The sequence below is a fragment of the Lonchura striata genome, chromosome 7 (assembly GCF_046129695.1).
Source record: "Lonchura striata isolate bLonStr1 chromosome 7, bLonStr1.mat, whole genome shotgun sequence".
Classification (NCBI taxonomy): domain Eukaryota; kingdom Metazoa; phylum Chordata; class Aves; order Passeriformes; family Estrildidae; genus Lonchura; species Lonchura striata.
The window spans coordinates 20,993,718-21,009,982 of NC_134609.1; the positions used below are offsets into that span (position 1 = coordinate 20,993,718).

General features: G+C 38.1%; 1 protein-coding gene across 2 annotated transcripts in view; it reads right to left on the reverse strand.

The window, feature by feature from the left end:
- STN1 (STN1 subunit of CST complex) overlaps window positions 1–16,265 on the reverse strand; it is a 38,223-nt gene that overhangs the window by 21,092 nt on the left and 866 nt on the right. Inside the window, exons 1-2 of one of the 2 annotated variants that reach the window (XM_021536303.2) lie at window positions 16,149–16,233; window positions 4,070–4,209 (exon numbers count right to left, since the gene is read on the reverse strand). In XM_021536303.2, coding sequence (XP_021391978.2) covers window positions 4,070–4,202 — 133 coding nt within the window. In that variant the 5' untranslated portion in view covers window positions 4,203–4,209; window positions 16,149–16,233. Of the gene's footprint in view, window positions 1–4,069; window positions 4,210–16,148; window positions 16,234–16,265 lie in introns of those variants that run through there. The other variant, XM_021536302.2, reaches the window with a different exon arrangement.

Here is a 16,265-nt window from a genome sequence, read left to right on the forward strand (position 1 = left end):
AAGGCAGAGCCTCCGAAAGGAAAACTAACATAATTCTGTCTTTCATTTCTAGAAGAACAGGAGCCGTGGGGGCAGGGGGAGAGCAACAGTCCTCTCAGACTGCAGAGTAAACTACTGCAGTCCTTGTGGACTGCATGCTGAACTTCAGTTTCTGAAAACACATGCTCTAAAAGCATCCCTTCAAAGCTATTTTTGTGCATCCATAAAGATAACTTAAATAACACTTAGAAACATGTCCAGGAAACAGTGAGAAATCACAGCCCAGTGGACTCTGACAGCACTGAGGTTGCCTTGCTCTGTCACCCTTTTCAAGAGAGTGACAAATGTTGTTAACAAACACTAGTGTAAACATCATATACTGAGGCTTCACAGTCCAACAGCAGAAGGAAAATAGGGCAATAAGCTCCAAATATTCCCTGGGCTGGCTAGTTTTCAGTGAATGTGTTTTCTTCAGTTTTCAAATACTGCTGCTTTACTGAAATAAGCCATCTGGGATGTTCAATAACTGTCTTCTGAAAACTAGATAACTCGAGGGATTCAGAAGGGAACATTTGGATCCATACACCGTGGCAAGTGTTATTCTTACAAAGGGAAACACAGCAGCAAGGGAGTCAGAAAAATGTTCTCTATAAAAAAAACCTAAATCCAAAATCCAAAAATAACTTGTCCTACATAGCTAGCATCCTTAAATGAGCCTAGAATTAACTTTCTTCACGCAAGGCAGAGAGGAAACACAAAAGTTTCAGATGAAATCAGAGGTGATCAGCCAAACAGCTCATGAGCAGAATTTCTGCTCATAAAAATCCACTGCAGTGTTTTGAGGATGCATCTATGGCTATCATCTCAGATCTGGCTATACTAATTGTGCAGTCACTGGTCAGGTCTGGCATAGACAATGTTTAGCAGGTCTGTCCACTTGTCCCTCACTTCATTTACCAGGGCACAAATAAACACTGCTACAGAAACCCCCAGTGGAGATGCTCCCAGTGTATGTAATCACTCACTGAATCTTACAACATCTATGTAAAAGGTCTGGGATAGTTTCAGAGAAGGCTGTGGAGCAGAGACTCCAAGCTCCTAATTATGCAAATAAGCAACATGTTATTATGTTTGTTTCCCAGTTAGCAAGCTGAGTTTTGGCAGATGACAGAGACCAAATAAAACTGGTTCTCTCCATCCCCATAAATTCACGCAGAACTCCACCCTTACTCTCAGAGAAACTACCCAAATTAATTTGAAGAATGAAATTATATTTAACCTATTAAAAGTTGTTGGACTTGATGACTTCAAGGTGTAAATTACTCTTCCTGCCAGTTCATTTGTTCAAATTAAGTCCATATTGATAGCAATAAATATATACTAAATATTTGAAGCTGTAGTCAAACACATTCAGTGAGGTTCCTAATACCCCAGTAATCAACACAGAGAGTAAAATGCCACTACCACAACAGGCACAGCAGTGCTACAGGGGGCTACAGATACAGAGCTCTCTAGGGTAAGTGCTGGTCATGTCTGTACCAGCGTTACTGTGCTGTTTGCCATTCCTTTAATTATTATTACCTCCTTTTATGCTATTTGTGGCTTCCCTTCCTTGTTGATAAACTGTCACAAAGCAGTGGTGCATGATAACTCTGAGAAAAGCTCATTTCCATGATGTGATTATGTGTTACAACTGAGTTTGACACCCACTCTCATTGCAAGGCTGCTAAGACAACACAATTGCTGTTTTTATCTGGGAGGTTTTCCAGCCTTCTTGTCACCATTTATAGCAGCAGAGTAATTGGCCAGGTTTGCTGCTTCCCTCTGTGTTGTTTTAAGGGATTAGTCACTGTGGCATCAAATCCTAATGTTTAAAAGTGGAAAGAAAAAACTCATTAGGTCATTCAGTCCATTTCCTCAGGGCCAATACAAGACCATTTTGTACAGTAAATTCCTGGCAATCTGTACAGTCAGAATATAAACAACCCCAGTGAAGGGCATCCCCCCTTTTTCCTGGGAAGGCTGTGCCATGGTCTAACAGATGTCATTCTAGGGATGTTTTTCCTGACATTCAGACTGTGTTTCTTTCCATTCTTCCTAGTTACAACTTTTTGTTTTGCACTCATTCATTCTTAATTACCATTACTTAATGACTGATTTATAATCAACCATATACTTAGCTTCAGCTGGTCTTTAAAAGCCCATTAAAGGCAGGAAGCATTGACAACAAACACCTACATCCTTCCCTCCCCAAAAGGTATTAATTTTAGTGTTTTTGTTGTGCTATCATTTGTTGCCAACAAATAAAATACACTGAAAAATGTCTGCTTTGGTGTATACACAGCACCAGGAGAATGAACACAATTCAGGATGTTGATTGTAGAAAATTCCATTTTATTTGAAGTGTGGTTTAGAAAATGAGGCAGGATTGCAAGCAAGCAGAGTGACAGATGCACAGGAAGTGGAGAAAGCTCAAATGTTCCAACTGTAAAGCTGATATCTTGACATGACAGATACCACCTCCTTAAGATGATCTTAGGAAAAAAAACCCCACAGGTAATAATAAAACTGAAAAAGTTCCTGAAGCAGAAGCCAACTCATTTAAGTAAAAGAACAGGAAGAGAAGTAAGAAGGGAAATTCAGGTATTTTGGAGGGGAAAAAAAGAGCAGGACTGTACTTTCTACGACTGTTCCTGCTATCATGAAATGTTTATTGGTGTTTATAAGTTAATTATTCTGAATTTAGCATGTGTATGTACTAATGTTCAAGTCCAAACTACAGCCCAATTCTGCTGGCATTGAATTGTGTTGTATTTTGTTTGAAAACAATTAAAATATCTGTAACTGATGAAGAACAGTTTTTACCAGATGCATTTCCCACAGCAGCACTACTAGAAGACATTTATAAGACAGTTGAAAAAGGCCTGTAAATAAAACTTACTGTAGGACAAACATCAACAACAGTTGATGTAGCCTAATTATTGGATTCAAGACAAAATCTCTCGCTATGTTAAATAACCAAGATAGACTGGTATTTGTGGTTTATGAAGTCCTTATGTACATAAAAATGGCTGCAACAAGAGAAAAAAAACCTGTCAGTCCTTCATTTCTCCAAAAATAGCATTGCTGCTATCCTTGCTGTTAAACAAAACTGAAAAATAATAACAAAACCTACAAGGAAAAGCATATTCAAAAAGCCAAACATGGGTACTTAGTTTCTGTGGACAGAAAAAAAAAAAAACACAAATAAAACATCAAAACCAAACCAAAGACATACACTGTGCTTAGAGCTTATTGCTTTTCCTCATTAATTCTAAGTTCTCTGGGTTCCTCCCTAATAATCTTGCACTGTGTCAGGCTTCAGTTGGGAGTAATGAACCCTTCCACAGCAGAAGACACACTGCAGTCTATTTACAGCCTGGGTAAAGAAAACAGCAGCTCAAGGTCAGAGCTGTGCTGCTTCAGCCCAAGCTCACACGTGGGTGACACTGCAGACCAGCAGGACACAGACTGCAAAGCAGACACTTGTGGGGTGAGGTCCAGCACGGAGGCCAGAGTTTACAATAAGGCTGTTCCAATGTATGAAGAATGTAATTTATCAGGATATCTAGAAATGAAGGAGACAAAACCTCAAAACTTGTATCTGTCTTATAATGTATTAATATCCATAGGAAAAAGTAAAATCACATATCCAGCAATGTCATCAGCTGTCAAAATCGTGCAAAAAATGTAGAGACAGTGGAGAGATAACAATGCATATAGCCAGAAAGGACAAGCATATTTTAGAATTAACCTTATCAGAATATAACAAGCACCACCACACAGAGGAAACACAACATTACCTTAATGTAAAAGAGGTTCTGGAGAAAAAGGAAAACCATTTTAACAAATATATTTTATTTTTCACATACATTTCACATACACACATGTTCTTAGAACTGCTAAAAGATACTAAAATCACTTAGCTTAAGATAATGGAATACTACTTTACTGATGTTTGTGAAGTATTCTTCAATCCCTTCATAAAAAAGCACAACATAAATCAATTATAATACTGTGTGCATCATAATCAGCACATATAAATACATACCTGGCACCTGTATAGATTCTCTCATTTCTGTAATATCTTTTATATAAAGTCTTGCAAATGCAGAAAATACAGGATCTATGCCCCAGTGCAGAGAAGGCATCTCTTCTTCATACTTCTCAGACTCAGACTGCATCCGAAACCTGTGAACACAGAAAGACCTGAAATTGTTTTCTACAAAGGTGAAGAACTGTTCACATATATTATTTTTCACATAAATGTAAAAACAGCTCATGAGTATACACACAATAATACAGCAGAGCTGAGGATGAGACACTGGAGTTTATCAAATAAAATTTTATATTTATCTATCAATATTTCATGTGTTACCACATGAAATATTCAAAGTATCAATACTCGTGATTTGTTTGAAGTACTGAGAATCCAGCAACATTTCCCCCAGTAACTTCAAATGAAATAGAACTTCAGAGACTTTTCCTCTCCAAATCCATAAAGAGAGAACTAAAGTCAACATTTGTTTAAAAGAGCAGGACTCTGGGATCCTAAGTGGTTACTTTCTCTACAGATGATTATTATTCTCCCATCATTCTCCTTCCCTCCCCCAACATGCTCATTGTTTGTCCTGTGCTTTATTGTGGAGTTGAGGGAGGATGACTTTATTTAAAACAAAAGCAGCCATCCCTTTTTTATTTTGGGCATGTAGTCTCCACTTTGAATTGTTACTTTCACCCTTTCAGATTTCACAGTTTAATACCTGCCATATTCTGCCATTACAGATCCAGTTCTGCTTATCACAGTGTTGATGTCAAAAACCCCAGCACTCGATTCAGAAAGATCCTCATAAAGATTTGAAAGCTGAAAATACTTTCCATCAGCTTCTCCTGTATGGACAGGTACACTGTTCCAGAAAGGCTTTCCAGGTCACCTTCCAGTGGGTGTCAGCCCCTTGCAGCTCTAAGTCAAAGGTGCTAAGTGGACTGATTTTGAATAGTGTGCTTGCTATAGGGCTGAGATTTGGCAGCTCCAGCCCCCTGACAGGGAGCAGCTCCCAGGGATCTCTGCACTCTGGGAGAAGCACTGGGAGCTACTGATGTAATGACAACACATCATGACCATCACAAAAGCACTTTGCCTCATGAGAAATTACAGAGCTTGGATTCTATCTGGTTTCTGTTCTAATGCTTAAGCTTTAATTTGAGGCAAGGGAAATGAAAAAGGGTTTAGCACAACAGAGTGTTGCTGACATTTACTCTATACTGTGTACAGAACTGCAGTTGATAATTCATGTCCAACTTTAAAAAAAAATTACTTAAGTGAAAAAAAAAAAAAAAAAAAGGCAGTGTTATTTACCCTTCCCTGGACTGGTCATTTCTTTGGTGAGATGTTGAAAATATTTGATTTAGTCAGTTCCAGCAGTAACGTCACTATTGAGTAACAAACTGAAATTGTTTTGATTACACCTGGATTCATGTCTCGCTCCTCACTACAGACAGTTCTTCCCAGTCTTTCCTTTTTCACCTGCAAGATCTACTCAAAAAGTCACACCATTCCTTTCTCACTTGTCTCCCCATGAAGCACCCTTTTTCTACTGCTGAATTGAGACACTGCTCAATAGAGATTTAGAAATTAAGCTGTTAAGTGTATGATTTTAACACAAGCTGCTATTCCTCCATATGGCAGTTCTTTGGATACTTGCTACAGTCTATGTCAAATTTAGACCATAAAGTTTCTCAAGAGAACAAATGGTTTGAACCTGTATTTTACTTGGCATGCTCATTTTCTTAACAAAATTAGTTTCCTCATCTCTTTTTGCTTGCAGTCTATAGTACAAAGTTCCATTCTTTTCTGCTTCATGCCCCTCAATTTGCTCTGCATGGTTACAAAGCCTGTCACAGCTCAGCACCTGTTTTTCCTTCTAGACAGGCAGCAGACTGAGATAACCAGCCAAAAAGAGACAATCAGGTAACAAGTCTGTCTAATCCTTTGTATTTTGGATAAACAACAGATGCTCCTTGGGGCAAAAAGCAGAAGTCACCTCTGCACATGTATGCATCTGAGGGGAAATCAATGAAGCAGCTCCACTGGAGATTAAAAATATCTGTATTCTGGCATTTTATAGCCACTTGTCAAGCCTGAAATCCCCAAATGTTAATAGAACAAGTCCAAGCACACTTTTAGAGATATTTACACCCATCATATGTCTTTATGTAGTGACCACACTGTTTGGTTCAAGCCTACTATGGACACACAATGTTTTATCTTTCAGATCTGGCAAAGATTCCTTGACAAAAACTAAATTGTGCCCCCAGCACTATGAAGGCATCACAGGATTCCTTGAAGTCCACAAGACAAATTTGCTGAAGTCCTGAATTACAGACATTCCATCCACACCAGGCTGGGACAGTGAAACCGTACCCCAGCCACCCACTCACTTTCAGCAATGTCTGACAGGCACACGAGAGCATTCTGCACAGCAGCCAGTCTTCCCTGGCCTCCTCACAGTCCCAAGAACCCTCCCAAGCCCTGACATCACCCAAAACCAAGCCTATTTTCTTCCTTCCCTCCCAAGCTTGGTAGCTTCATTACAACAGTGGCCTATTTAAAGCCAAAAGCTTGTGTTCAGTTGGAAAGAAAAGGTATTTAGTGCCTCATGGATGTACAGCTTGGCTCCAATACTGCTAGTACCAGTCCACTCTTCTCAGCAGTTGTCTATCTGCTCCTAAAGCAAAGCAAGATGTAAATTATTTCCAAAGTATCTATTCAGTGAGTTTCCAAGCTCTCAATTCTAAGATTGAGAGTTAAAAAACGTAATTCCTATAATGCTGACAAAACTCTTCCAATCATTTATCTTTTGATATATAATAGTATCTTCCCGTAACTTTTTCCTAAATTGGCACAGGAAGCCTCCCCATCCCGGGGTTAATTAGTGAGTCATCCTGGCAAAAGTGGAACTTTCCATTATGCTACAAGTGTTTTCAGCTCTTAACTGGTACCATTGGTGATATGCTATCAGCAAGGAAGATAAGAGCTGCCCTGTACAATGAAGAGCCAAGGGGCAAATGGGGGCATTGTGGAGATGCACAACGTTATAATCAATGAGAAGCAGACAGCAAACAATAGACAATTCTGAACAGATACTATCTAATTAATGTTTAAGGATTAAACTGGCTTTTGCTGGGAGATGGTGATCAGGCTTCGCAATATAAACAACACAGAGTCCTAGCAAAAGGTCATTCCTTTCTGCATTTTGTTTTAAGTGCAGTGTAATGACTTCAGGGTTGCTGCAGTGCAAGGAATTCAATCATGTTACAGGAGAAAAAAAGGCAACAGAAGCATCTAGTTCACAAGTTAATTAGACAGAAGATATCAGTATTCTATTTTTAACTCCAGAAAAAGGCTATGAAGGCATAATCAAAACCAAAAGAAGAATTAAGTTCTTCTTGGGAAAACAACTCTGTTTGAAGGGCAGAAATCTAAAGTTTATATAGTAGGTATCTAGATACAAATAAACAAGAAGCCTCTATTTGATATTTTTCTAACATTAAAATTGGGCTGTCTCTTCCACCTACTGCTATCGAAGTTAGCTTTCCTGACTCTACTGAGAAGTCAACCAAGTCCTTAACCACCAGAGCTCCCTTGTAAGCTCAGCAAGGTATTATCCTAGAAGGATAGCAAGGAAAATTGGCACCCTTCCCAACCAAAAACCTATTTTCATTCTTCCCTTCTAAGCAGCCTACCTGGTAGTTTTGTCTCAAGAGTTTCCTATTTAACACCCTATTGATTTATTCAATAGAATCCACCATGTACCTTTTCTAAAAAAGTAAACATTCTTCTTCCAATCTCAATGCAATTTAAACCTCAAAGAAGAGTATCTGTTTTAATGTTTCTTGTTGTCTTTTCTCCAAATTTGATTAACAACCAAAGCTCTTGGAGAAATTGCCTTAGTTTGAGATTAATAATTTTGAGCCAAGAAAATGTCTTGCCAGTGGCTGTCTGCAACTGCTGTGTAAGTGCTGGCACACTGCTGCAAAAACTCTTTTTCAATCAGAAAAAGAGTGTGAATGTGAATCAGAAACAGAGAATTTCTGCACTAATACAGGCAACTTAAACATCCTACCAGCCTTTCACTCTTCTCCAAAGGCTGCCACTACCATGCTAGCACTCACAATGTACATTAGAAACAGCTCCTAAACTGTTGGAGTTGCCAACCCAGTGCATTAAAACAACTTAAAAGTCATCACTGGTTTACTTGAATAAATTAGGCCAGAAACTGTGGCTGTCAAAAACTGCTCCACAGGTCAGCCATTCCTGCCACAGACAAAGCAACTTGTGGAAAGAGGAGCAGAGTCAACAGCTGGGTTTTGTAACACCCTCTATCATCTGAATTGAAATCATCTGTGTCTGAGTCAACACCCTATGTGACAAATGACTATTATTCAACTCTTCATGATCAGCAGAGGCAATTCCAGCATGGTACAGTCAAATCCACAATTTTTCAGGAAATGTTTTTAATTACCTACAGCCACATACAACATTTTAAATTAAAACCAAACAAACCCATTGTATTATTATACAAGTAAATCTTACTGAACTGTGAAGTAAAGCTTTTGGTTAGAGTTAATATGGAACAAAGCTTCTAGACATGAAATTCACCCAGAGGTTTTTAAAAAATACATAATTAAAAGAAAGTTTCCAACACCAGTTACAAGATGAACACCATCAGTGACTTACTGAAAGACAAAAAAAAAGGCTCCTGGAAAACAGCTGCTGGAAAACTATCAAACAGTAAGGTAAGGCCAGTTTGGATACACCTCCTTCCTGGTTATTTTGTTACAAATCAAGATGGGGCAAGCACTTTCAGTCTTTCATAACAAACCACCTTCTGCTTCGGTCATGTTAAGTCCTGTCAGTTGTGATGCTACATGCTGCATGTCTTGTAGTTCTTATATGTAAATACAAGTCCAATTTAAAGACATAGTTTCAAAACAACATTAAGAAATCTAGAACTCCTCTGAACTTCCAGAAGTTTAGCACTTCCTGAAATGTTATTTGTAGAAGGGTTTAACATTTGTGTACGCTGTTCAGATAACAATTTACCAAAGAATGAACTATAGATTTTTTCTTAAAGATACTCCTTGAAATTCCAAACATTGTATGTCTTTTACTTACATTAGTTTTTATTACAATACTGGTAAGTGAAGAGCAAGACAAGAGGCCCATCACTGCAACCTTTAGCCAGTGGGGAATCTAACAACCCAGAAAGGCATTGCCCACAATGCCCATAAGGCAGAATACAGGTAGGGGCAAAAAAGCCTTGTTTTATCAATAAACTGATATGGTTGTTGTGTAACAGTCTTCCAGTGGAGTTAATTTCTCCATGTCATAACTTGTAACGTGTTTCCCAAACTGGCTCCTCCAACATCCACAGCCTTGGAAGGAAGGGGACAAAGCTTACAGTCCTAGATTACCTCATTTTGGCATTGAGACTTGTTTTATATGCAAGCTAAACCTTGTAACAAGGTTTTGGAACTCAATTTTCCAAAAGCATGATTCTGAAAAAACTAACAGTGAAGTGTGTAACAAAAAAACCAGTAGAAGTAGCTCTTTCTGATCCTTGTACCATGCATTAGATACAATTTCCCAGGGATAAAGAAATCTGTGTGGGAGAACATGCACTGGAACAGATTGCCCAGAGAGGATGTGGAGTCTCCCTCACGGGAGACATTCCAGAACTGTCTGGACAGAATTCTCACTAATGTGGTCTAAGGGGCCCTGCTTGAGCAGGAGGTTGGACCCTTCCAACCTTATCCATTCTGTGATTCTGTAATTTACTGGTATAATACACAGGAATTAACTAACAGAGAAAAGATTATAAAAAGTTACCTTTCCTACTCTGTTTTAGCAGTGTAACATAGATTTAGCGTCACCTCCTGAATGAACATTTTCAAATTTTAGAAATTTGCATAGAAGTGACTAGCATTGGTTAGTAGCTTTCTGAGGCTACTGTGCCTGTGAACTCCACAAGATTGACTCAATTTCTAGAGGCAAGCATTCCTGTTCATTTCCCTCCCTCCCCTTTAAACTGGTTTATGCACCTGGTTTAAATTAGAACAGCTTCTGGAATAAGTCAGAATTTATATGAACATTCATTGCACTACAGAGCACTCCATTACAACCTGAGATTTCAAAATAACTAACCTATGACTTGATTTTCTCCCATCTTTAAAACCTTGTTCCAAATCCCACTGAAAGGCACGAAATGGACAGAACATTATTTAGATACTTGAAAATACCTCCCTGTGGCTGTAACTTCTTCCATGAGTCACTGTCACAGTTAACATGATAAACTCATTACTATTTCTGACTTCTTGGTATGTAAAGAAAGCAACAGCCTTTCATAAACTAAATTGTCTCCTTAATTGCATTTCAATTTGAATAAATGCCATTTCCTACCTCATGCTCTTAAAAGAAGTCACTGCTGTATACTCTATCCAGAAAATTGTATTAGTACTCAGTCAGAAGTCACAGGAATTATTTTTTCATGTAAAATTTTATTTCCTGATACAATTCAGTCCAAGTAATGTAATGAGCTTTTTTTTTTTTTGGCTTAATCCATAAATCTCACACAGTGTACTATAAAATATAATTTTGAGGATTAGCTATTAAAGATCCCTTCTGTCAAAAAATAAACATTTCAGGGCACTTGAGACAAAAAGTGCATCACATCACAATACTCTGTTCTGTCATAAGCAAGTGCTAGTGACCAAAGTTTGCACAGACTATTGTTGGACAAACAGCAGCTGCTGTTTGCCTTAACAATTGCCACATTATTGCAGCTCCACTCACTGCTGCTGCATCAAGATGAGATCCACAGGAGACCAAATTCTACTGTACAACAGTCCACTATTTTTTTGCCTCATTTTCTAGGTAAAAAGAACATTGCACACACAGAAATTATTACAGACATGGTTGTAATACAAAAATAACATCATGCAATGAAAAACTTTGCTTTTTTCAGTAAAATAATTTAATAGTTTACATTAATAATCTCATATTCTATGTTCTTTCCCCTCTTTGCTAGTAGACATATCTGCAATATTATCCCCCTGAAATGTCTCTTTTTGGGATATTACTAAGAAATCAAGTCTTTAGTATTGTCAAATTTTCCTTTATTGTGCATGTAGGAAATGTTCCCTATTTGACAGGATGATATATTATTAAATAATTGCAGAAGACATAATAAACTTCCTGGTTATCCTTACCACATAACCAGGATTGGGTTTGATGGCTGGCCAGCCAGCCAGCCATAATTAAAAAAAAAATATTAAAACATAATTAATTTTCATATTACAGAACAAGTTATTTGGTCTCAAGATTCCAGAGCTGATCAGGATCACAAGAGAACACAAAGTCCATTCTGGAAAAAAAAGGCTCCTGGGAAACAGTAAAAGAAAAGAAAATCAGGATTTACAGAAAGAAAAGCAGCAATACATGTGGGCTTTCTGTTCAGACGTTTTTTGTGCCAGTATTGACTGAGAGCAATACTGAGATGCAAAGCTATCTTTATCCCTTAATAAATTTCTAATCCTAGCTACTATGTGAACTAATGCAAATTTGAAAGCCACAAACAAAAAGAGCAAATCAGCTCGTGACTGCTATGCAAGAGGAAAATGTCTAATTACCATCTGGAGGAAAGGCAATCATGGTGCACTGTGTGCAAGACATGCTTTCATGTGATTTAACTAAAGCTTCTAACAGCTATCAGATGGAGGGGGCTCCACAAGTTCTAAATAATTTTTGCATTCATGTACAGTTTTGATCAAATAAATCCCATTTCAAATGAAATATAACCTCAAATTATTAAAATGGTTAGAAGGAATACTGCAATGTAGCTAAGAGTAGTAGTATTTAAAAGGATATTATTATTATTTAAAAAAAAGACTGTTCTAGATGGAACTCATTACTAGTCATCACAATATGGAGAGAACTTTTATTGGACTAACTACTGTATGAAAAAAATGGAAATATCTACCAGTGCAGCACAGTATTTTAATATTAACTGAAAATTCCTATAAAAGGAGCTTTTTGAGTTAAATACAAACCAAAAAGCGTGCAGTCTTCTTGAAAAGCTTTATCATGAGGCTCTGAAGTTCTTAATTGCAGTAGTCAATTAATCAAAGAGAATCAGCTATGTAAGTTTCAAGTTGTTGATGCATTCCATTAAATCTGAGGTTTGCTTCTCACTCCCTTACAAAGACATATCAGTCTTGAAGAGGGTTTTCTTGTAGATCAACTAGAAGCAATAAGAAAAAAACATTTTTTGCTATAGCCTCAATAAAGTCAACATGTTAAAACTTGAATGCTTTTGACATGCTATGTTTCCAAGAAATATTCTTGTATTTTTTGTTGAAATATCTGATCCTTATTCAGACTTTGATATTTACATTATTGTTTTTTTCTTCTGCCACTTAATTTCAGATAAAGTGTATTCAATAAACAATCACATATTTACTTGGAAACATTCAGGTAATTTGGCAATTTTTATATCTGCTCTGTCATCATTCCCAGAAGTGTTGCTGACAACAAGATAAATGAATTCCAAGAGTTCTGCTGGCAGTGGAGTCTCTATAGGTAGGAAGAACTCCCATTATATGTTACCAGGAAAACTCACCTTACACAGATAAATACTGTGATAAAGATAAGCATGTAAAATGGGAAAGGTGAATTGCCCTGTGAAGATACATTTCCCCACTGACTGCTGAAAAAGTACGGGAAATTTAAACACACAGACTTTTCTGAAGCCAAAATTAGACTAATCCTATTCCTAAACATTTTAATATTCAATGTTTTTTACTTCAAACATCGAGTAATATCCTCATATATTGAAGCTTCCAAATGCCACATCTTTCTTTGGCAATTCTTGGATTAACTGGTCCTGCAGTCAGGCAGTAAAAATACCCAAACTATATAATAAATAGTGGTATACCCAGGTTATTGATAGGAGCCTGAGTATTGATTCTGGCTAAGATATGGGCAAGCTCTTGAGTGTCCAACCTCTGGTATTCTAATTTTTTCCTTTTTGTATTATTTATAACTGAACTATTCCAGTTACTTGTATCATAAATGCTTATAAAATACTGAGTACAAAACTAAGTCTCTTTTTGCCCTGCATAACAGAAAGAGAAGTCTCTAGGACACAGCTCTGTCAATGGCACATTTATCAGAAAGGCTTTAGGAGTGCTGTATATGTAGCATGTACAGGACAGCAAAGGGGTCAGGCCCAGAGCGTGGTGGTGAGCGGTGCCACAAGGGCTGTGCCCAGGGATCAGAGCTGGGTACAGCCCTGTTTAGTATCTTGTAATATGTTTAATATTTGCATCCATCGTCTGGATGGGGGATTGAGTGCACCCTCACCAAGCTCACAAGCAACACTAAGCTGGGCAGGAGTGTTGATCTGCTGGAGGCCAGGGAGGCTCTGCAGAGGGGTCTGGGCAGCTTGGATCAATCAGCTGAGGCCAGGGGTGTGAGGCTGAAGGAGGGGAAGTGCCAGGTCCTGCACTTGGGTCACAACAGCCCCATGCAGGGGCTACAGGCTGAGACAGAGTGGCTGGAATGTGGCCCAGAGGAAAAGAACCAAGGGGCACTGGTCAACAGCAGTTTATCATGAGCCAGGAGTTGCCCAGGTGGCCAAGAAGGCAAGTGGCATCCTGGCCTTTATCAGAAACAGTGTGGCCACAGGACCAGGACAGCAATCATGCCCCTGCACTGGGGATTACTACACTGATCTGGAAGCTACATTGGTGCTTAGAACTGAAATGAGCCCAAAATGTTAATTTTGCAAAGAGATCAGAGGAGAAATGGCAGAGCTTATGAAAAAATGCCACCACATTACTACAAAACATCAATAAAAGCATGGGATACATCGATTAAACAAAACAGAAAGGACAGTGCTGAGTGCCAAAGGTGACAGACAGATTAAGATGGATGAAACACTCCAGATTTAACCACAAACAAGCCACCTGTGACCTTACAGCAGTTCAATGAGCTCAATCACCAGAAAGAATTTTGGAGATCAGTGAAAGTGTGGGTGGACAGAAAGTCAAGACAGTATAAAAATATACCATTAAATATTTTGAAAGAACTGAAGACAGACTGTAGGACTGCAGCAAAAGGGCAATAAATCTTGTGAAGAACACATTTCAAATTCAATTTCTGAAGTGTTTACTTTCAATTAAGAGAAATTGGAGCAGTTTAAAAGAAACAACTTAAAGAGGGAGTTAGGAACAGTGGCAAGTGTAAGTGATTAAGTCAATGAGAAAGGATGGTGATATTAAGCAGCAGAAAGTATAAAGGAGATTTCTAATTCACAAAGAGATGAAAAAGATTGCCAAAAAGAGTTTACAGCTATTTTAAGCCCATATATTTGATGCACAATCAAGATAGCTCCTTAACATCTTCACTTTATCATCTTCCTCTGACATTTAAAGGAAGCAATGAATTTTCAAAAAGCATTGCTTTAAATTCCTAAAGGAGAAATTTTAATATAATTCACTTTTACCTTTTTATCCTTACCATCTGGAAACATTTACAATCCCTAAGAAATGCTATCAGGAACAAAAAAAACCCATACACACAAAATCCAGGCTTCATACAGGCTCCTCCAAACCAGGAAGTCACAGCAAATTGGGAAGGATTTACTAGTAGCACTTTACCTTATGGAGTTTATTTTCAGGATTGAGTGGCAAGCTGTAACTCCAGAGTGAAAGAGTAAGAATGAGATGGAGTCATAGTTTTCCTTTTCATATATCCTGGTTTTATCTTAAATTACTTGTTCAAGAGTAAGAAAGAAGTTAAAAGCAAAGCCTTATCACTAGATTAAGCGCTCCTTCCTCCTACCAGACTTTCACCTTGTATTTTCAACGTTATGTGAAGTAAAAGCTCTCTGGAACAGGAAGACTGTTTATACAAGTCTAAAGCAGCCGACATGCAGTACCTGCTAAGGTTGAGCCCTTGGCAGGATGGCACCGAGGTTCTGCCTCTTCTGTCACACAGAACCCACGCAGGGCAGAGCTGCTGCGTGTGAACTCTGTGCAGCCCAGCGTTTGTAGCTGAGCTGAGGCACAACCAGGCCCTGCTGCCCCATCCCACAACTGCCAGCTCAATTTCTCTTCTTCACATATAACTTATCAAATTTTCTTTTAGTTTTGCATTTCTTTCCAGTTATTATAAACTCTAACATTCACATGTACACACCCCCCTGCGCCCCTCCCACTCCACTGCCATTAACTCTGAGGCTAAAGAAAAGATAATCTTGCCTCAATACAAGGAATTCATGCTATGGCTTTGGATTCCTTTATTCCCCCATCCTCTATCAACCAGTCAGTTTAAATAAACCTGCAGAAATTAGTCCCTTTTAAAAAGCACTTTTTATCCAACAGAAAGCAAGTTAAAATCAAAATATTAATTTACAAATATTAATGAAAAATATTATTTAAGTCATAATTGTATTTTAATATCCAAATCAAAGCTATCATTCCACCTGAAGTGGCAAAAGAAAAATTAGAGAAGAAAAAGAAACTGAACTTTAAGATATGAGAAACTAAATTGCTGCTGGTAACACTCTATTATTGTATTTAATTCAAGCTATCTGAATGAAACTTGCATATGAAATTAATAGGTGGAGCCAGCCAGCCAGATCACAGAAGATAAAACAGCTCCTTTGGATTGCAGTTGTTTCTTGTTTTTGCCCTCACACATATAAAGAGTTTTGGTCTTAACACCCTCCTGAACAGTTTTACCTTTTGTGGCCAAGCAGTCAGTACAAGGAACCCATAAAGCCAAATATAATTTTTGAAAAACAAACGCTGATTATTACAACAAATCAGTTCAGCAAGAGTACTTGAAAGGCTCTCTATTCATGGGGTGGGACTACCCGTGAAACTGATTTTATACAGTTTAAAGAAATTGACTCATGACAGAACACTGTTGTTCGATTCATAAACGCTTTGTGTCAGGGGCATCTCAATGCCTCATTATTATTACTGAATGTACACACGGACTATCCTCCTTATATAGGAAGCTACTGTCACGCTAATAAAATGGTCTGGGGAATGATGCGCACCAGAGGCTTGATCTTCAGAAGCTCATCATGCAGCTTAAGTTAATGGCAATTGCAGGCACTCAGGTTCAGACGAGGATACGGCATTACACGATTTTCCCTGGGTGTTTGTCTCACTGT